The sequence below is a fragment of the Hemiscyllium ocellatum genome, chromosome 3, assembly GCF_020745735.1.
Source record: "Hemiscyllium ocellatum isolate sHemOce1 chromosome 3, sHemOce1.pat.X.cur, whole genome shotgun sequence".
In the NCBI taxonomy this organism is placed as follows: domain Eukaryota; kingdom Metazoa; phylum Chordata; class Chondrichthyes; order Orectolobiformes; family Hemiscylliidae; genus Hemiscyllium; species Hemiscyllium ocellatum.
In genome coordinates this window covers 144,025,182-144,046,337 of record NC_083403.1, presented here as the reverse complement: position 1 = coordinate 144,046,337, position 21,156 = coordinate 144,025,182, and the positions used below count along the sequence as shown (strand labels likewise).

Below are 21,156 nucleotides of genomic sequence, written 5' to 3'. Positions count from 1 at the left end.
ATTGAGTGAGAAGAGAGAAATTGTGTTTGTAGGAGGTATAGACATCAAGCATTAAGAAGCTCAGAGACCAGGCCATAAACCTTGGAGAAGGATATGCTTGACCGACTGATATTGAGACACTTTATGAAGTGTTACTGTTAACAAAAGAAAGTTGTTAATATCGTTGTTTAGATGGTTCTGACCGTCCACTGACCCTGCTGGCTATAAATGTTTCTGGGGCGGCGCGGTCCCTCAGTGGTTAGCACTGCTGCCTCACAGCGCCAGGGACCTGGGTTCGATTCCAGCCTCGGGCGACTGTCTGCAGGGTTTCCTCAGGGTGCTCCAGTTATCCCCCACAATCCAAAATTATGCAGGTTAGGTGAATTGGGCATGCTAACCTTCCCCTGGTGTTGAGGAATGTGCAGGTTAGGTGCATTAGTCAGGGGTAAATGCAGAGCAATAGGGTCGGGGTGGGTTGCTCTTCAGAAGGTTGGTGTGGATTTGTTGGGCCGAAGGGCCTGTTTTCCACACTGTGGGGATTCTATGTATATTTGATGTATATAACTTGTCTTCTTCTTTTCCCAGCCTATGTTTTCTGCGTATCTGGCAACTGTATTTCATCTCACTTTGTATTATCGTCTGCAGCCAGAGGGCTTGCTGTGTTTCAACATTGTCGTTGTTCTTTGATCTTGTTACTTTTCTGCTCATGGTCAGGGATCATGATGGTAATCTCAACTGGAATGCCTTGCCCTCAGCTGCACATCTGTAATATTTTTCTGATAAGATTTGCCAAATATAATGAACCTTACTCTCACTTAGTTGTAACGTTGATTTCAAATCATGTCCTTTGATTACAACAAGAAAAGTGGTTTGGACATCGGCACCCCCTTCCCTTTCCCTGTTTGTGCCAATCAGACCATCATTTCCCATTTTAGCAAGCCTTGGATTTATTTCAATTTGCACAGTCAATACTCAATCAAGCACACATCTCAAAATAACTCTTCATCTACTTGGAGTTTATACAATATATAAATTGTAGAGAAAGTATAAAAGATATTTTTAAAATCCCAAGATTCACATTTTTTACATTTTATCCATCCATTTGATGGTAGATGGGGTTTCAGTTGAATCTACCACCCAAATAATGACACCTTGTGCAGTGTAAAACTGTCTTAGCATCAGCCGAGGTTCCACGCCTGAGTCCTGATGTGGGACTGAAAATGCGATCTCTTTACTTGAGGCAATGATGCTACCACCGAGCCAAAGTTGTCCGAGGAGGGGTTAGGGTGGGGAGTGAGGAAGTGAGAGAATAAAATTAAGAAAGGGGTGACCATGGTGACTGGGAGGAGAGATGCTCAGAAAGCGGGTCAGTGATGAGAGAGAAACAGGCGGTGGGCAAAGAGGATGCGGGAAAATGTGAGGAGAAAATAAAGGGGAGAGTAGATAAGGGAACAAACTGAATGGCTGGGGAAGAGAAGTTGATCCTCTCTGTGTCCTCTTTCTCGTTGGTTTTTGCTCCCTTTTCCATCATAACTCTCCAACTTTTGCATGATTCCCTAATTTTAGGTGGTAATTAACCTCGTGCAGGAGTTGAACAGATTAAATTACATATCACGATAGAAAAGAATAGATAAATGCTAAAATGAATAGAAGTATATGGAACAAGCTGATTAGCTTAGATTACTTACAGCGTGGAAACAGGCCCTTCGGCCCAACAAGTCCACACTGACCCACCGAAGCGCAACCCACCCAGACCCATTCCTCTACATTTACCCCTTCACCTAACACTATGGGCAATTTAGCATGGCCAATTCACCGAACCTGCACATTTTTGGACTGTGGGAGGAAACTGGAGCACCTGGAGGAAACCCACGCAGACACGGGGAGAATGTGTGAACTCCACACAGTCAGTCTGAACCCGTGTCTCTGGCAATGTGAGGCAGCAGTGCTAACCACTGCGTCACCGTACCGCCCATTTTGTTTTCTGTTCAGATGATAAACTGTGAAGTACGTTGAGTGTCACTAATATATTGCTGTTGTAGCAAAGATGTATATCATCGCTACACTGAAAAAGTGGCTGCCTCACTGCAGAAGTTCTACTATTTAGAAAAACTGTACTCTAATATGTACTTTGTCCCACTTCTGGCATAATCCTTTGAGTGCCATTTCTGTGTCCTGCTTGATTGAAGTATTCATCAAACAGCAACGAATCCAACTGAACTTTCAGTCACTGAGTCATATCAGCCATGAAATAATTTATACGGGAAATTAATGTAAGTTCTGATATAAAACACATTATTCTCTTCAACAATATAAAACATGGTAGAACATTCTGTATGACAAATAGAAGTTAGAAAAGATGTTATAAACAAAGTTGGTATGTCAAATGTGTTTATTTGAGTGTCAACATTTAGTCAGATAAATCATTGTTTGAGGTAATTGTTTAGGAAAGAAATTAGCATTCATGATTTCTGATGAGAGAAACACCCTGCCAGTAGCTCTTGTCCCACAAGGAATGAGAGAAGCTGCCCATTTGATTTGATGGGTAAGCAACTGTTTACAAAAGGAAGTACTGCTGTGATTTAATGAGGTCAGCCAGGTGAACCTCACAATAAGCTCCCTGATTAGACCAGATTAACAGCCCCAATCAGAGAGCCCTGGCTGACAGAAATAAACAGAAGTGTCAGAGGTTTTGTTCACTCTGAGAGCCACCTCTGAGGGAGCAGGATCAGTGAGAGGACTCTCCACTAAATAAAGGATGAGTTGGTGACAGGATACCGGCCTCTGTGGAGTTATTTCAGTTATGATGCACATTCCTGTGAAATTTTGCGCAAGCCATTTATTTATTGTTCAGGAGCCAATTAAAAACTCAGTCACTTAGTAGATCTTTAACTAGCTTCTTTCTAACAGTGCAGACCTTTTTTGTATCAAGGACACCTCCATTCTTCAAACTAAATCCTCTACTTTCAAGAATTAAACATGAAAGACCAGCTTGAAATGTTTTCTTGATGTATGTGTTTCCTCAGTCTGAGTGCCTGTCTGTGCTCTGATTTGGGGTATGATAGAAGATGACAAACGCATTGATGGCATTTTCTTTCATAACACGAGTCTTGTCTAAGCCCTGGCCGTGTGATCAGTATTACACGTCTGTCTTTGTATCACAATCTCTTTTCACATAAATTTCACAAGTTCTCATTTCTTCATTAACAGGACAACTTATTTGGAAACAGTTTCTTATTCTCCTGAGTGATACTTTATTTCTAACTGCAGATAATTTAAAAAAGTCTGGTCAAATAGAGAAGTCTCCAATTGTAAAACAGAATTGGTCTTGAGATGAATATATCTCTGGCCAGATGGCATTTATTGACTCATCGTGGTTATAGTTGTTACAGTGATAATCATAATCGGTTACAAGGCCACTTCTGAACAAGTCATAAATAACTTAGCTGGGAAAATGGTGCAATCAGTGTTTAATTGCAAAATCTAAACAAGTGACATCTTTGTATTATTGTACAATGTAATGACACAACACCGGTACGTCTGCAGGGCTTGTTTCCTGTGGGCAGGGTGACTGTTCACTTTGGTGGAAATGTGATCCTGGGTAGAACCTGTGGTCCTGCTGATTAGTGTAGGTTTCAAGAGAATCAAATATGATACTTTTACAATGCTGCAACACACAAGCAGTTGAACTATCGACGCCAAATGCGCAACTGCCAAATGAAAATTAAGACCTTCAGAGGAAGTTAATTACTTCAGAAAACGCTGCTTGTCTGAATTCATCCTTCACTAAGAACTTGCAGGATATTCCTATCTTCCTGAAAATTTATTATTGTTGTGGTTGTGTTCCTGAAACTTGAATTTAGCTATAAATTCGCATCCTATCCTGATGGTTTGTCAGTTTACGTTTAATTAAACAATCTATAATAAAAAAATTATAATGTCTGTAATTGTGACTGTGGAGTTACCTGATTGGCAAGAATACCTAAGAGGGTAATTGATATCTTTTTGACAAAGGAACCTCCTATTCAAAGAGAAAAGACGAACTACTGTGTTTATCCTGCCTGGCCATTTCTAGACAGCAGATCCTGCACTCTCTAATGTTCTCAGGTATAAAGGTTCGACAAGAATAAACCAGAGGGGTTATCTGGTATTAACATGTATCAGATTTAGACACAAAATGACATAGTCAGCCAATGTGCCTTTTCAAACACTTGTTCAGTACTATCCTCAAAATTTTGTCAACATTAGGAGAGCTGTCCCACAGATTAATTGAGCAACAGTCTCAAATAGTCACTCTCATAGAATCATACTGTTCAGCTCATATCTGGGTTCCTCCAGGATCCTTACTGGCTGTGCCCCTTCCCATTGCAGAACAGACCCAGCCTTGCTATGTTAGTACCACTTCCCAGTAATGTTCAACATGGAGGATTGTTGGCCCATGACCGAAGGGAAGCCAAAAAATGGAAATCAATAGGAGCGAAAGCAAAGACCTGAAGATGCTGGAAAGGTGAAACAAAAGCAGAAATAGCTAGAGTAACTCAGCAGGTCTGGCAATATATGTGGAGAAAAAGCAGAGTCAGTACTTCAAGTGCAATGACCCATCTTCAGAGTTATGAGTTCTGAAGCATGGTCACTGGACTTGGAATGTCGATTCTGCTTTCTCTCCACAGATGCTGCCAGCCCTGCTGAGTTTTTTCCCAGCTATTTCTGTTTTTGTGACCAATAGGAGGTTTCTTTGCCACCTGATGTGATGAGGCTTCTTCAGGTCTGCAATTAATGTCTTATTTTCCCAAGGTTACACTATTCCAATTGATTGTTGTTTCAAATGATCAGAGTCTTCAGGTTGTACATTTCAATGTGTCCACTTGTACAGTGAACTTCTCAAAAGATCCTCGAGTAAAAAGTGAGGTCTGCAGATGCTGGAGATCAGAGCTGAAAATGTGTTGCTGGTTAAAGCACAGCAGGTCAGGCAGCATCCAAGGAACAGGAAATTCGACGTTTCGGGCCTGATGAAGGGCTCTGGTCCGAAATGTCGAATTTCCTGTTCCTTGGATGCTGCCTGACTTGCTGTGCTTTAACCAGCAACACATTTTCAGTTCTCAAAAGATTCTGTTTGGATTTCAGTGCAATTCCAAGATTGACTGTGATGCACTCGAGGTTATGTTGCTTTGTCTAGGATGGATTTGAAATCTTAGGAATTGTGAGGCAAAGTAGGTCCAGGTTTTGCTTTGACAGTTCCTCTTTCTTCCCACCTACAGTCCACCTTGTTGATATATGGAACTTAATTGAAGCTTTTCGGGACAATGGCCTCAACTCCTTGGACCATAGCACAGAAATTAATGTATCTCGGTTAGAGACTATCATTTCATCAATCTACTATCAGCTGAATAAACGCCTTCCTACCACCCATCAAATCAGCGTGGAACAGTCTATCAGCCTGCTCCTCAACTTTGTGATAGCAGCATATGACAGGTAGGTGCTTATGTAGAGATATGTACGGAGGGAGCGCTCAGCCAAGGCTAGGAGCTCTACACTGATGTACCCTTTACTGTGTTTTTGAAACGTCCCTTTTATCTTATGAAGCTTCACAAATAGATTTTAGAATTACTATGATGGGTAGCAATTATTGGCGTACCCTACAGCAGTTCTGCTATTTTTACTTAAACTTTCATCCATGGGATGTGGGTTTCACTGGCTGGGTGAGCCTTTATTGTTCATTTCTAACTGCCCTTGAGAATGTGGGGATTGAAATGCCTTCCTGAACTGCTGCACTCCTGGGCTGTTGACTGTGTTCCAGGCTTTTTCTTTCGCGATATTGAAAGGACGTGAGGAATAAGAACAGAAATCAATAATTCAGCTGCTCAACCCTGCTCTGCCATTTAATAAGCTCATGGCTGACCCGTGTGTGTTTCAAATTCCACATTCCTATCTACCCGCCCCCCCCCCCCCCCCCCCCCCCACCCCCCATAACAGAATCTTTCCATCTTAATCTTACACAAGTTCAATGCCCTGAGCTCCACTGGTCTCTGAGGCACAGAGTTCCAGTTACACAGCCCTGAGAGAGGAAACTCCACCATCCCAAGAGAATTTTACACCATTGTCCCCAATTCCTTGACTGACCTACAGAGGAAACAAGTTAGCCAGGAAAGGCATAAAGAGAGAGATAAGAAGAGCCAGAAGGGGACATGAGAAGTCTAGGGCTGAAGGGCCTGCACTGCACTGTAATATTCTATGTTCTATGTTCAGTTTGTTCAGACCACTCATGATCTTCTACATTTCTATCACACTCCAGTGAAAACTGCCCAAGGTGACTTCATAAATCAACCCCTTACTCCACATTTGCAATCTGTCAAAATCCCTCTAAACTGCATCCAATGCATTTAGATTCTTCCATGAATGAGGAAACCAAAACTGCACATAATTGAGGTGTGGTCTCAATCATGAACCATACAACTAATATATAATATCCATCCTTTCATATTCAGTTACAGTCATCACAAAGCATAGCATCCCATGAGCCACCTTGATTACATACTCAGTATACTAACTTGTTGTGACTCATGCATCAGAATATCTAAATCCCTCCACACTTTAGATTTCTGTAGTAACTTTTTATTCTTCCTGTCAAAGTAAACAACTTCATTTTCTCCTACATTATGCTTCATCTGTCAGATTTTTGTCCGTCCACACTTATATCTGCCCATCTACAACTTTCTACATTGTGTTCACAACATAGTTCCCTATCTCAGTGCTGTCCATGAATTTATGTTACAGGCCTGTGTTCCCTTCACCAAATCATTGATGCCAATTATGTAAAGTTGGGACCCCAGTAGGACTTCACCTGTCACCTGTTCATCATGCTCCTGACCTGTGGCTTGTAGATGTGAGGCAGGCCTAGGGGAGGTGGGAGGTGAGCTGCTTGCTGTAGAGTGCTCAGCGTCTGACCTGCTGTTATATACACAGTATTTGTATGAGGGCTCCAATTCAGTTTCTGTCAACAATGACTCCTGAGATGTTGCTAGCAGTGGAATCTTAAACTGTGTCACAGTAGTCTAGCTTCACCAGCATTTTATATTAAAATAAAGCACCAATTCCCAGGTCTTCTCTTGTTTTTCTAAAGATAAAGTCAAGGATCTACATGCGTTTCATTTGCCTTCTCATCCTGTCCTTATACCTTCAGACCACTTGCCTCTGTACATCTGTTTCTGTATTCCGTTTCAAATTGTGCCATCGCTTCATATTGCTTCTCCTCATTTTTCCTTGCACGATGAATCATTTTGCCTTTCCTCTCTATTAACTTTGCTCAGCTGTCTCCTCTGGATTTTGCCCAGAATGGCTGTGGTCCGTGCAGGGCTGGGCTAGAAGCAGTGCTGGCTGCCCTCTGGCTCATTCTTCTCCAAAAATGAAGGACCAAAGCTTTGTGTTCTCCTGATGTTATCCTCCTCATACTTGATGAGCAGTCTCCATCTAGTGATAAAGCTGATACTTAGTCAAGATGCAACTAGAGAGAACTAGTATTTCTGTGAAATTTGAGTGTATTGAAAATAAATTTCTGAAGCCTTCCCACCCACCACCTAATTAGATGTTTCACTTCCCATTAGAATGAAATAATAACAAGTCACATAGCCATTGTTGCCAACTCGGATTTCTCATTCCATTGAAATTCTCCCCACCCAATTGTGTGTGTGTTGGTCACGATCAGCTGTATTTTTATGTATTGTTATGTTTTGTAGATCTGCTTGCATTTTGAAAGCTGCACAGCAGATTTGGTATCTAAGAAGGATGAAAGGCTGTGAAAACAAAGCTTTCTCCCATATTTTCTCAGCATCGCTGTTGAAGGCCCTGATTTCCACAGGGTGTGGCCAGAGTTGAGCGGACTGCCTTCTATTTCATCTTTCTCCTAACAGGCCTTGGCTGATTATTGAAGTTGTAAAGTGTAAGAATGAAGAACATGTGGAGGTAGTTGAGAGAGGGCTTTGGTAACCGGCTTCAATTTAAAACATCTCAGAATCATCAAAGGAAGATAAGTGTGAATATTGAGCATCTTGTGTCAAAGACAGTGAAGAGGCTTTAAATGGTCAATTCGGCAAGTTCACAGGAATATGGTACAATTGTGAGAGATGCAAAATATTGCTTTGGAGGTGAACAATGAAAACGAAGTGAGCTTGCCACATTGTGAGCATTTTCCCTGTATTCTGTCCATCAGTGAGAGGGAGATCCTTCAATATGGAGCAGAAGTTAAGTCTACCAAGCCTTCACCTTTATGGAAATAAAGGCTTTAAGCACTAGGACGGGGCTTAACGATATGAAAAATATAAACCCATCTCATAGGCACCTACTTCTGGTATGAACAGAGTGAGGCTGAGGGCTCACTCTGGGTCAGCTGTGGGGAGAGTGTGAAATTCCACATACGGGACCATAATTTCCATAATATAATAGGGCTGTGCCATTTCCTTTTTCCAGGTTTAAATGTAGGTGTTGTGCTTATGTCATTGTTCCCATTTCATGCATTTGATGAATATTGGTCCTGCTGTACATACTGTGTAACATCAATGGGATATCATTTCGGAGTAAAATAATATTCAGTATCTGCAACATTTCACTTTTATTAATTGTTTGTGCTTTAAGGAATAGTACAAAGTGCTCTGAAATGTATTTAACCATGTTGTATTAGTTGATGTTGATGAAACTTAGGACTAAAATTGTACTTCAGTAGAGGAATAACAGGAGCTGAGCTCTCCTGAGGAAGGAGAGGATTGTTGGTGAGTGTGTGTTTCTGTGGTCACTGGTGTGTTGGTGAGTGTGTGTTGTTGCCATTACGAGTGTGTTGGTGAGTGTGTGTTTCTGTGGTCACTGGTATGTTGATGAATGTGTGTTGCTGCTGTTACGAGTGTGTTGGTGAGTATGTGTTTCTGTGGTCACTGGTGTGTTGGTGAGTGTGTGTTGCTGCTGTTATGAGTGCATTGGTGAGTATGTGTGGCTGTGGTTAAGACTATATTGTTGAGTGTGTGTTGTTACAGTTACTAATGTGTCACACAATAACCTTTTCACAGTGAAGGTCACGGGAAGTTGACAGTATTTTCGGTCAAGGCTATGCTGGCGACAATGTGTGGTGGAAAGATCCTGGACAAACTCCGGTGTAAGTAAAAACAAAATGTAGATGTCAGCTTTTATTTAGGATTGCCCTGTTCTCTCATTATCTGTCTTTCTCTGTCGCTGAATGAGAGTTGTTTTAGTTTGAGGGTTGGTACCCTCCTTGACCAACCTCTCTGTTTGAGCTCAGATAGTAAATGTCAGCAAGGTTTTAATCATGGGGATCACAAAAGAATCCTGTCCTACCCTGCCCTTGCCCACTGTCAGTGCCTGCTGACTTGAAGCAGAAATCACTAACTTTTAATCTGGTGTCTGAATGCTGGATATGTGTTTCTTGCCTTATTGAGAGGTGATGGGTACGGACATCTCCTTGCTCTCTGTTTCACCTAAGTAATGTTTTAGGTTGCTGGGGGAGCCCAGAAATTACAGTTATGTGTATTAATCGAATGTAAACTCAGTGTTTCAACACTAGATATATTTGCCGTTGAAAAGCATGCTGTTTCCGTCATTGTTGGGACAGTGCAGAATGTGAACTCAACAAGGAACATTTCTGCTTGGCTCTTGGGGAAAAAAATTAGATTGTTCAGAAATTTGCTGAAATAATTAGGTAATTGTTATAGTTTAAAATGGCCTGTTCCTGTTAGAGGTTTACAGCGTTGTTTGGTTCTGTACCTATTGTTTTCATCTAAAGTAAGATTGCCATGTTAAGGGACATTTTTACATTTAGATATTAAATCCCCAGACTGGCATCACGGTTTTTAAGGGACTAGTTTTGAGATTTGGTATTTATCATGCTTTGTATGTTAATTTAAAAAAAACCTTTGAAACTATCTTTTAGATTTCTAGTCCCAGAAGGCCTGAAGACATTTGCAGTTGGGAGCAGGTTGAGGGGGAGTTTGAATTTCAGTTGTGATTTATTATGTAGTTGGTCCAATTTACTCCACTGTCAGAACTCTGTCGAGATGTGTTTGGGTTATACTTGCTTTGAGTTTGGAGACTGTTAACAGCCTTTAGATAGTGTGGATCTAAAACACACCACCATCCAGAAATGCTTCCTGACCAATATCCCAGTGAAAGGCCTGGGGATGGCTGGCATTGAAAGGGAAACAGAGAGCTCACTGTTCTCTCGGAATGTGATTCTGAGGCTTGTGCTGAAGCACGTTCTTGAGTAGAATGGGATGAAGCTTAACTTTGTATTTGACCATTCTGAGAAAGGCTTACTGAACCCAAAACTTTAACTGATTTCACTCCACAGATGCCGCCAGATCTGCTGAGTTTTTCCATCGATTTCTGTTTCTTTCTGATTTCCAGCATCTGCAGTGTTTTTTGTTTCCTTTTGCTCAGTTATGTTTCCCTCGGCCATTTTGCACTTTTCTTGTATTCTCAAAGTTTTCTTTCCAAGGTTTGTAGGTCTAGTTACCAATACGTCTGACTAACTTGGAGTCCTGGATCCAAGTAGACTCAGAAGCTGGAACTCTGAGCTGTCACTTCCCTCAGATTGTTCTGCCCCATTACCAGGTAGTCAGCATAAACCCGAGATGGGTTCCACCAACTAGTGAAAGGAATTATAATTGTCAGAACTCCTTCTCAGTTGTGGGGCCTTTCTCAGGATGTGCAGTAATAAATTCATCATTTAGAACATAGAACATTGCAGCACAGTACAGGCCCTTCGGCCCTCAATGTTACACCAACCTGTGGAACCAATCTGAAGCCCACCTAACCTACACTATTCCATTCTAGTCCATATACCTATCCAATGACCATTTAAATGCCCTTAACGTTGGTGAGTCGACACTTATGAAGCTTACACATTACAATCTTAAAGAAAAGGAGTCGTTTTAACCGTGGTAAATACTGTTGAATTCATTCACTAGAAAAACAATACCTGACCAGCTTTAGGAAGTTTTTGGTTTCTCAAGCTCAAAAGGTATTGGATTTTCTGTAATTGTTTCAAGTCCATTTGATGAATCTTGCATTCCAACAACTTAAATTAAAAATCAATCAATCACATTTAGTATTGTTCTGAAAAGAGAGATGCTGTTGAAATCTTTGTGTCTGCACTCACCACAGAATCACCAGAAAACTAAGTTTCAATAGGAACAACAATTTGTTCTGCTGGAGAGGAGCGTATTGGTTGGGCAAGTCCATCTGCCAGCCGATCAGCAGCCTCTTCTCGTGCAGTGTAAATTGCTGTTCCCTGTGAAAGTCATTATTCTTACAGTTTTGACCTGATGACTGTTGACATCAGGTGTCTTTTATTTGGCAATTCTCAGGTTCTGTACTTCAAATGGATTAAACACTTTTACATTTGGAACTCTTAAATTTATTTTACTATTCATTTTAAAATATTATCTGTTTTTCTGTTGGATTAAAATGAAAAGCTGTAAGTAGACTGATTGAAGTGAGGACCTGTAAGGATTTATTGGGAATAGCCTCGTGTGTGTATTTCTATGGTTCAGTGGCCTGGTGATGAAGATTTGGTGAATGTGGAACACCACTGCAGAATTTACTACTAATGGAAACTGTCCTTCAATTTGTTATTTTAATCTGTTTGCCAATTCCCACATCATCCGAGGTTTCAGCAGAAACTCATTGAGGGCACTATGACTGTGTTAGCTTGCTCTCTAGTGGTAATCATATGGTATTGTATTTGTTAAACATGAGACTGCACCTTCCAAAGAGAGGCCATCACTATCAGATTGCCACTCTGTTCCTTTGCCATCACTAAGGTGGAGCTCTGCGTGTTTGGGTCTAAACTTCTGAACCAATCTTTTCTGAAATGGAGGACATACTTGTTTTTCGAGTATTTCTCTCCCACAGGATTGTTGCATTTGGAGGCTAGGGGTGGATGGGTAATGGATTTATCGAGGGGATGTAGGCAGTGTCCAGTTCCCAGAAATTAACTTTTATGGCATAACAGGTAAAGAGTTTCCCAAAAATGTTTCAGAATTAACATTCAGATATAAACATTTTTAAAAGAAGTGTTTTTTTTTAAATGTTAACAGACAAGAATCAAAACCAAACAGAACTGGAAATTTTCAGAATGCTGGAGACGGCTGAGTTAGGAGTTATTATGTCGTGGTGTTTGTTTGGATTTCTGTAACAGTTGACAGAAGTTGGGATGGGCTGCAATCATCAGTGCTGTTAGCTTCTGATTCCCTGACTGCTTCATGTGTAAACACAAAATCGGTCAGTGGGCTTCATGAAATATTGTGGAAAAACATATATAGAAATAACACAGAGTTACAAGAACTCTTCTTAATGTGGTTGGATCAGCCTTCCTACCTCCTATCGTTTTTTTGCCCCAACATAAGGTTCAGATTATTGTTGCCAAATGCATTGTTCACTGACTGAAAGACTGGACATTTCTACCCTTTTCAGGCCACTGTTTCCTCTCTTAAAGTATTTGTTTGGAGTGTTAAAGTGCTGACTGAATTGTTTTTATGAATGTTTTTGATTAAATTAATATGTTCACTTTAAGCATTGATACTGATATTTAATCAAAATGATACTTAATTGGGGCAATAGATATCTGAAGTTCTCAGAAATTGTAGTTTCTTTTGGACCATATTTCTGGTGTTTATCTTAGAATGGGTGGGATACAAGCTGACCCTCTGCCAATGATGGGTTGCTGCTTCTGCAGTTTTACCAGTGGAACAGCAGGATATCATTCAAGAACTGAAATAGTAAAAGGGACTACCTTAAAAACTCGCTTCAAGCATAAAGTCGTCGTTGGTAAACCAATGGGGTTGAAACCAGACAAAAAATCCAGTTCTAGATAATTCCCAGTGAGGACGTTTTATTAAAAAAGCAAGATTAATTAAACATTTATAAAGCTAAGTGGATTTTCAGAGCTGACTGGAAGGTGGGAAACATTATAAAATTGTTTAAACAGAGAGAAAGGGACAAAGCCAGTAACTGTACTGCAGGTGAAATATTTGGGTGGTGAATTACTCACATATATTCTGTGGAGTAGAGTAAATGAACAACCAGGGGATGTATAAACTGAATCAGAGAGTTTAGCTTTCTGAGTACAATATTTGACAGAGTTAGTTTAACATAGAAAGAACAATCCAGCAGAGGATCAGGCCTTTTGACCAAGCCTGTGCTGACCTTTTGAAAGTACTAACTTTTTGCCTCTAAATGGTCCGTTCTCCTGTATTTCCTGCCTAATCACTCAGCAGTTGTTCAGGAATTTTCAGAAGGCATTTAAATAAAGTTCCCAGGAGGCTGCAGGTTAAAATTGACAAACTGAAGATAACCCTGGGGCACAATGTAATCACAGGCAGTTACATGGTTAAGTCCCGGTGATCATCACTGAGTTAGGCTCCTTGGTGATGGTTAATGCTACAGCCTCAGATTAGCAACTGCCCAGTGGATACATTCTGATAGGGAGCTGAATTCAAATCTGAACATATTCTCGGTTCATGTATTTTATCAATGTTTCCATTATTAAAATTTGCTAACATGCAATTATTTCAGTGTTTCTCTAACCAATCCCGTTCCTTAAAATATCTTACAGATACTTTCTCACAGATATCAGATTCTAATGGAATAATGATGTATGTAAAGTTTGACCAGTTTCTCCGAGAAGTGTTAAAGTTGCCCACAGCTGTGTTTGAGGGACCATCCTTTGGTTACACAGAGCACTCAGTACGGACCTGCTTCCCACAACAGGTGAGATTTTTGGAGTAATTCAACATGGTCATTGGTACAGCATTCATCTATGTTTTCAAGGTAACTGGCTTGTACCATTTATTAATGAGAATGTATCAAATAAGGAGTGTATGAGGGCTTGAAATTATCATGGTTGAAAATGATGACATACTCCAGCTCTTTTAGAAACTACAGTGAGTGAGCTGTTGGTGTAGCAGAACCCTCCTCTTCAGCTAAACCTTCTCACCACATCAACAACACTGTCCTGTTCAATTTTCACTGCCTCTTCAGATAAACTCCAAGTTAGTTAAATGTGAGCTTTCTCTTAACAAATCCATGCTGACTCTTCAAATTAACCCACACTTTTTTTCCATGTGGTTGTTAACTCTATTACAAATAATTGCCTTATTGTTCAGAAACCGAACTGAACTCGCCGGGTAGACAGTGTTTCCCAGAGCAGCTCAGATGCTAGGAAGACTGTTATTAGTTATACACCTCCCGACTCCCTAAATTCTATCCACATCTACAAGATTGGAAACACCCCACTTGCCTGGATGGGGGCAGCTCCAACAACACTCGAAGCTTGACACCATCCAGGACAAAGCAGCCTGCTTGTTTGGCACCACATCCACAAACATCCACTCCCTTCATCAACAACACTCACGAGCAGCAGTGTGTACCATCTACAAGATGCTCTGCAGAAATTCACCAGAAATCCTTAGATAGCACCTGCCAAGCCCATGATCATTTCCATCTAGCAGGACAAGGGCAGCAGATACATGGGAACATCACCATCTGCAAGTTCCCCTCCAAGTCATTCCCCATCCTGACTTGGAAATATATTGCCATCCCTTCACTATCACTGGGTCAAAATCCGGGAATTCCCTCCCTAAGGGAATTGTGGGTCAGTCCACAGCAGGTGGACTGCGGATGTTCAAGAAGGCAGCTTACCCCCACCTTCTTAAGGAGCAACTAGGGACGGGTAATAAACGCTGGGCCCAGCCAGTGACTCTCACGTTCCACAAGTGAACAGAAGTTAACAGTTTAAGGCAGTGAGTCACTGTCAGAAGGTAGAAATATTTCTATGTCCGTGGAATGTATTTTCTTCGGTTTAATGATGTTAGGAAAATGCCAAATCAAGTCCAAAGGAAGATTCTGCGACCTTGTTAATGGTATTTTTTTCTAACAGTGGAGAACGAATACCACCACTTGGGACAGTTGTGAAATGTTTGTCGTTGCTCCTTTAACAATACAACTTGGTTCTGAGTTTGTTAATACCTTTTTTCTCAATATATTAAGCCTATCTTAACATTACTTACTTTTGAATTATCCAAATATATTGCCCAGCTGCGGAACACAAATACCTGCCATGTGTCAAAAGCTGAAACAAGGTTTTCACTTTAGAAATCACCTGAAAACTCAATTTAGTAATGGCTGGCTTTTAACTATTATCAGGTCTTGTAACAGATCTATCGAAGGTCTGCAAAAATGACCAGAACATGCATATTTTCAGTTCATTACATCATCTTTAGAACAGAGAACATTAGGACATAGAACATTAGTGGGCGGCACGGTGGCACAGTGGTTAGCACTGCTGCCTCACAGCACCTGAGACCTGGGTTCAATTCCCGACTCAGGCGACTGACTGTGTGGAGTTTGCATGTTCTCCCTGTGTCTGCGTGGGTTTCCTCTGGGTGCTCCGGTTTCCTCCCACAGTCCAAAAATGTGCAGGTTAGGTGAATTGGCCATGCTAAATTGCCCATAGTGTTAGGTAGGGGTAAAATGTAGGGATATGGGTGGGTTGCGCTTCGGCGGGTCGGTGTGGACTTGTTGGGCCGAAGGGCCTGTTTCCACACTGTAAGTCTAATCTAATCTAAACATTACAGCACAGTACAGGCCCTTCGGCCCTTGATGTTGTGCCGACCTGTCATACCAATCTGAAGCCCATCTAACCTACACTATTCCATGTACGTCCATATGCTTGCCCAATGATGACTTAAATATACTTAAAGTTGGCGAATCTACTACCATTGCAGGCAAAGCATTCCATACCCTTACTACTCTCTGAGTAAAGAAACTACCTCTGACATCTGTCCTATATCTATCACCCCTCAATTTAAAGTTATGCCCCCTTGTGCTCACCTTCACCATATTTGGAAAAAGGCTCTCCCTGTCCACCCTATCTAACCCTCTGATTATCTTATAGATCTCTATTAAGTCACCTCTCAACTTTCTTCTCTCCCACCGACACAGCCTCACGTTCCTCAGCCTTTCCTCGTAAGACCTTCCCTCCATTCCAGGCAACATCCTAGTAAATCTCCTCTGCACCCTTTCCAAAGCTTCCACATCCTCCTTGTAATGCGGTGACCAGAACTGTACACAATACTCCAATTGTGGGCGCACCAGAGTTTTGTACAGCTGTAGCATAACCTCATGGTTCCAGAACTCGATCCCTCTATTAATAAAAGCTAAAACACTGTATGCCTTCTTAACAACCCTGTCAACCTGGGTGGCAACTTTCAAGGATCTGTGTACCTGGACACTGAGATCTCTCTGCTCATCTACACTACCAAGAATCTTACCATTAGCCCCGTACTTTGCATTCCGGTTACTCCGACCAAAGTGAATCACCTCACATTTGTCCACATTAAACTCCATTTGCCACGTCTCAGCCCAGCTCTGCAGCTTATCTATCTTATAAACTTATGATGATAATCCAGCCCTTTATGTGAAAATATGTGAAAAGAAACAAACTGAATGTTTTTTGATGAAGCTCAAAGCTTTGCAGGCACGCCCATGAGTGCACTAAATTCATCAACATTTTAGAGTTTTCAGCACTGATGTAAGTTAGAAGCCCAGGTTTGATTTTGGTAATTTAAATGTTTTGCATTTTCTAAGTTCATGTGCACAGAATGGTTTATGTAGTTGTCAGGATGGGACAAAGGTTTCTCTGTCTCAGTGTGCACAATGAAATGGGGAGATATTTTAATAAAATATTCAATCTATCTGCCCATCGTACACATTACTTCTTGAAAGAGAATGCGCGTGTTTCCGCTGGTATGTGTTCATGTGGTGCAAATATGTCTGCTTCCTCCACTGAATTAATAATGTCCAAAGAATTACAATAAATAAATGCACTGCCTTTAGTCAAGAAAATGCCAGTGCGAAGAAAACACCGTTCGCAAGCAAGCATCTTCTTGTGTCTTTGTTTGTCCGACTATCCATAATAGTTAAGTTAGTGTTTTGAAAATCACTATATCGTCAAATTGGATGCACTGAGGTTTCATAATCAGCAAACAAATCAATGACCAGATGTTCTACAGATAGCAGGAAAGGGCTTGATAGACCTCCCTTCCTGTGCTGTTAGACATTAAAATAGGTTTCCTTGGTGATGAGGGTTGAAATATGAATGTTGACCAGATTGAATGCTCTTGGGGGGGGGGAAAGGGAATGGTGTTGGGTCAGGGTCTGGGGATTTTTAAGGGTTTGGGGGAGGTGTAGTTGAGGGTGTTTGAGATAGATTGGGGATCAGTGGGATGGTTACTTTGGGAATTCGGCTCAGTGTTAATAGCGGAGCCTTTCTTGAGTAACTCTTTGCTTAATTGCAGTGAAACCCTTCTAATTCTCTGATTCAAACGGAAACTTTCAGAGGTTTCCAGATGTTGGAGAACTGCCCAGTGGAATCTTCAACTTTCCAGGCAATTCCTTTGGAGTCTGCTAGGATGGGTGTTTCCCAGGATTTCTCATGTGCCACTCCATCTCCCCTGCAGAAACGATGATCTGACCCTTGGCGAATCCAAGCTAATGGAGCTGCCTCCCAATACAATTCTTGTGCATGTTGTCTAGCCATAGTGAAGCTGTTGTCTGGCCATAGTGAAGCTGTTGTCTGGCCATAGTGAAGCTGTTGCCTCCTTAACTCGGGACTGATCCTGCCACCATTTCTTGTGCTTTTCTATCCAAAACAAAAGCTGAATGAAAGGGTATAATGAGACTAAGGAACTTTCTGGAAAGTTGAATTCATTTTAAAAAGATTTTTCAATTGGGTGCCTTCATGTTATCCCCGCTAGAGATCTCATCGCAGGTTTGGGTCAGAAGGCGTATTGTCTGTATTCTCTTGTCTTCTCCTGCCAGACGCCATCCTCATCCTCACCCCAACCATGTCTGTGTGTTATGGACCAGACTCCCCACCCCCAAGATCCTAACTTTTATAGTTTTTAAAGGCAAGTGTAAGGTGCTGTGTTCCAGATGTGATTCGATTGGTCCACCATTAGGCTTTAATCCATGCACACTTTATTCTTATAATGCTGTTAAAATATAAAAGATAAGAATAATCGGCGTAACCTTAACTCAATGGAAATAGTTAACAAGGTAATGTGTTATTTAACACTAATCATTATCTGTTCCAATGTCAGCAACATCCCATAAATACAACCTTTTGGTAAAATGCAATTTAGCAAATCAGTTCTGGTTTCCACATGCTGCCCAGTGGGGTAGAAACTGTTATGAAACCGGCTGGTGCGTGTGTTCAGGCTTCTGTATCTTCTCCCCGATGGTAGAGTCCAGAAGGAAGAAACAATCTGCCCGTTTTGATTTTGAAGAGGAAGCCTCTTTATCGAACACTTTACTTCAGCAGAGAACTCAAGCTGTTAACTTGGCAGCAACTGAAAACCTCTCGCTAACTGAAAGCAAAACTGAAACTCTTCTTGGGTCTACGTGTGTTCTAACCTTACCCACTCATGATTCTTCTGTCTCATTTGAAGTAACAGCCAGAGCTAACTCTAAACTGCTTATCATTTCAGCACTGCAATGGCAACTTCCTCTTCAAGAGAAACAGCACAGAATACCTGTCTCTTACAGGCACACGTGTCTCACATACAAACGTGTAGAAACCCAATTACACACACTCTTCTGGAAGAAATAACCAGTTCATGCCCTGTACTTGTGTATGAAACCACTTGACCTAACCTCTGTCTGTCCCCAACCCCAAAAGGAAGTCTATGAAGCCAAGTCATCCACCTGCTCTTTGCATCAACCCATCTTCATCCAACTGCATGGGCGCTATATAAAGACTGTGCTCTCACTAATGACTTTGTCTTCATCTTCAATGCTGTTGACATTTCTATCTTACAGCGTGATTGGCGATGAAGTCTTGGCTATTGCTAAGAATGTAAGCAAGAAATCTAGGGACAGCATTGAATTTGAATTGAGTTGAATTAAATTTATTGTCACGTGTACTGAGGCACAGTGAAAAGCTTTGTCTTGCGATCACAGAGTTAAGTAGCAGAGATAGTAAATAATAGGTAAACAGCGGCAAAAACAAAAACACAGGTACAGGCGAATGTTACGAGTTTGTGAGCCCATTCAGTATCTAACAACAGTCGGGTAGAAACTGTTGTGAAACCGGCTGGTGTGTGTGTTCAGGCTTCTGTACCTTCCCCATGGTAGAGGTTGTAGAAAAACATTGCCAGGGTGGGATGGATCTTTGAGAATGCTGGAGGCCTTTCCCTGACAGTGGGGCCTGGTAGATGGATTCTGTAGATGGGAGGTTGGCCTTTGTGATTGTCTGGGCTGAGTTCACCACTCTCTGTAACCGTCTCCGATCTTGAATGGTACAGCTGCCACACCAGGTAGTGATACATCCAGACAAAATGCTCTCAGTGATGCATCTATAAAAGTTGGCAAGGGGATTTGCTGTCATGCCAAATTTCCTCAGCTGCCTGAGGAAGAAGAGATGTTGTTGGGCCTTTGTAACCAGTGCGTCCACATGAAGAGTCCAAGAAAGCTTGTTGTGGATGACCACTCCCAGGAGCTTAACACACTCAACTCGTTCCACCTCTGTGCTGTTAATGTGTTGGGGGGCATGAGTAACATCCCGCCGAAAGTCAATAATGAGTTCCATGGTTTTGCGGCATTGAGTGCACCATTTTTCCAGGTCTTCCACCTCCCATCCGGAGTCTGTTTCATCACCATCTGAGATTGGTGGGGTCATCAGCAAACTTGTAATGGCATTAGTCTGGTATTTGGCAACGCAGTCATGGGTATACAGTGAGTACAGTAGGGGGCTGAGTATGCACCCCTGGGGGGAGTGGGGGGCTCCAGTGTTGAGATTAGTGAGGATGAAATATTGTCCCCAATCTTCACTGATTGTGGCCTATGGGCCATGAAACTGAGGATCCAGTTACAGAGAGTGGGGCTTAGTCTGAGATCACTAAGTTTCGTAATCAGTCTCGAGGGGTTAATAGTGTTGAAGGCTGAATTGTAGTCAATGAGTAAGATTCTTATGTAGCTGTTCTTGGTGTCAAGATGTTCTGGGGAGGAGTGAAGGGCAAGTGATATGGCATCTGACATGGATCTGTTGGTACGATGGGCAAATTAGAGTGGGTCAGGAGTAGTGGGGAGGCTGGAGCTGATTAATGCCATGACCAGCCTTTCAAAGCACTTCATGATCATCGAAGTTAGGGCCACTGGGCGGTAGTCATTGAGACACGCTGCATGAGCCTTCTTAGGCACAGGGATGATGTTGGCCTCTTGAAACAGGCAGGGACAGGGGCCTGCTGCAGGGAGAGGTTGGAGATGTCTGAGAAGACGTCTGCCAGTTGATCTGCGCATGCTCTGAGTGCACGGCCTGGTACTCCATCTGGTCCCATCACTTTCCTTGGATTCACAGGAAGGAAAACTGATCTAACCTCTGATGCAATGACTGTTGGAATAGGTTCGTCAGGACTTGTCAGAATAGGTGTTACCTCTTCGCTGAAATTCTGCTCAAAGCGAGCGTAGAAGACATCGAGGTGATCTGGGAAGGATGTGTCATCGTCTGCTATCTTGCACTGTCTCTTTTTAGAATCTGTGATGTCATTCAGTCCTCACCATAGTCGCAGGGTGTCTGTCTGGGGCTCTAGTTTGGATCGGTATTGGTCCTTGGCTGTCTTAATGGCTCTGGGAAGGTCATACTTAGATTCCTTGTATTTGAGTGGGTCTGCTGATCTGAAGGCCTCACGCCTGCTTTTTAGCAGGTTCTGTACGTCCTGATCCATCCAGGGTTTCCTGTTGGGAAACACCCGGATTGACTTCCTCGGTATGCCGTCCTCCACACACTCCCTGATAAAGTCTGTGATGGTGTTGGCGTACCTGCGGTCTGTTTGAACACGGCCCAATCAGCCTATTCCAGACAGCCCCGGAGTTGATCCTCTGCCTCCTCCAACCAGCACTGGATGAGGCATGTAAGCATGAGGTTCTTCGTATCTCCACATGAGGGCAGTGTAGTCTACATGACACAAATTCTAGATGCTTTCATTTTCTTCTCAAATCTTTTTGTCAATATCTCGCCCTTGGCTTGCAAAGGAAGTATTTTGGAATGTCAGTATTAACTTCTCCCACTTGCCTACCAATGGCAATCTCATTTTCAGCAAGCGAAGCTTCAAACTTTGG

At 42.0% G+C, this 21,156-nt stretch overlaps 1 protein-coding gene across 6 annotated transcripts in view; it reads left to right on the top strand.

Annotated features, from left to right (window-relative positions):
- dtnba (dystrobrevin, beta a) overlaps positions 1-21,156 on the top strand; it is a 540,419-nt gene that overhangs the window by 146,501 nt on the left and 372,762 nt on the right. For all 6 annotated transcript variants that reach the window (XM_060822037.1, XM_060822040.1, XM_060822034.1 and 3 more), the window contains exons 4-6: positions 5,238-5,451; positions 9,033-9,118; positions 13,595-13,749. In XM_060822037.1, coding sequence (XP_060678020.1) covers positions 5,238-5,451; positions 9,033-9,118; positions 13,595-13,749 — 455 coding nt within the window. The remainder of the gene's footprint in view (positions 1-5,237; positions 5,452-9,032; positions 9,119-13,594; positions 13,750-21,156) is intronic.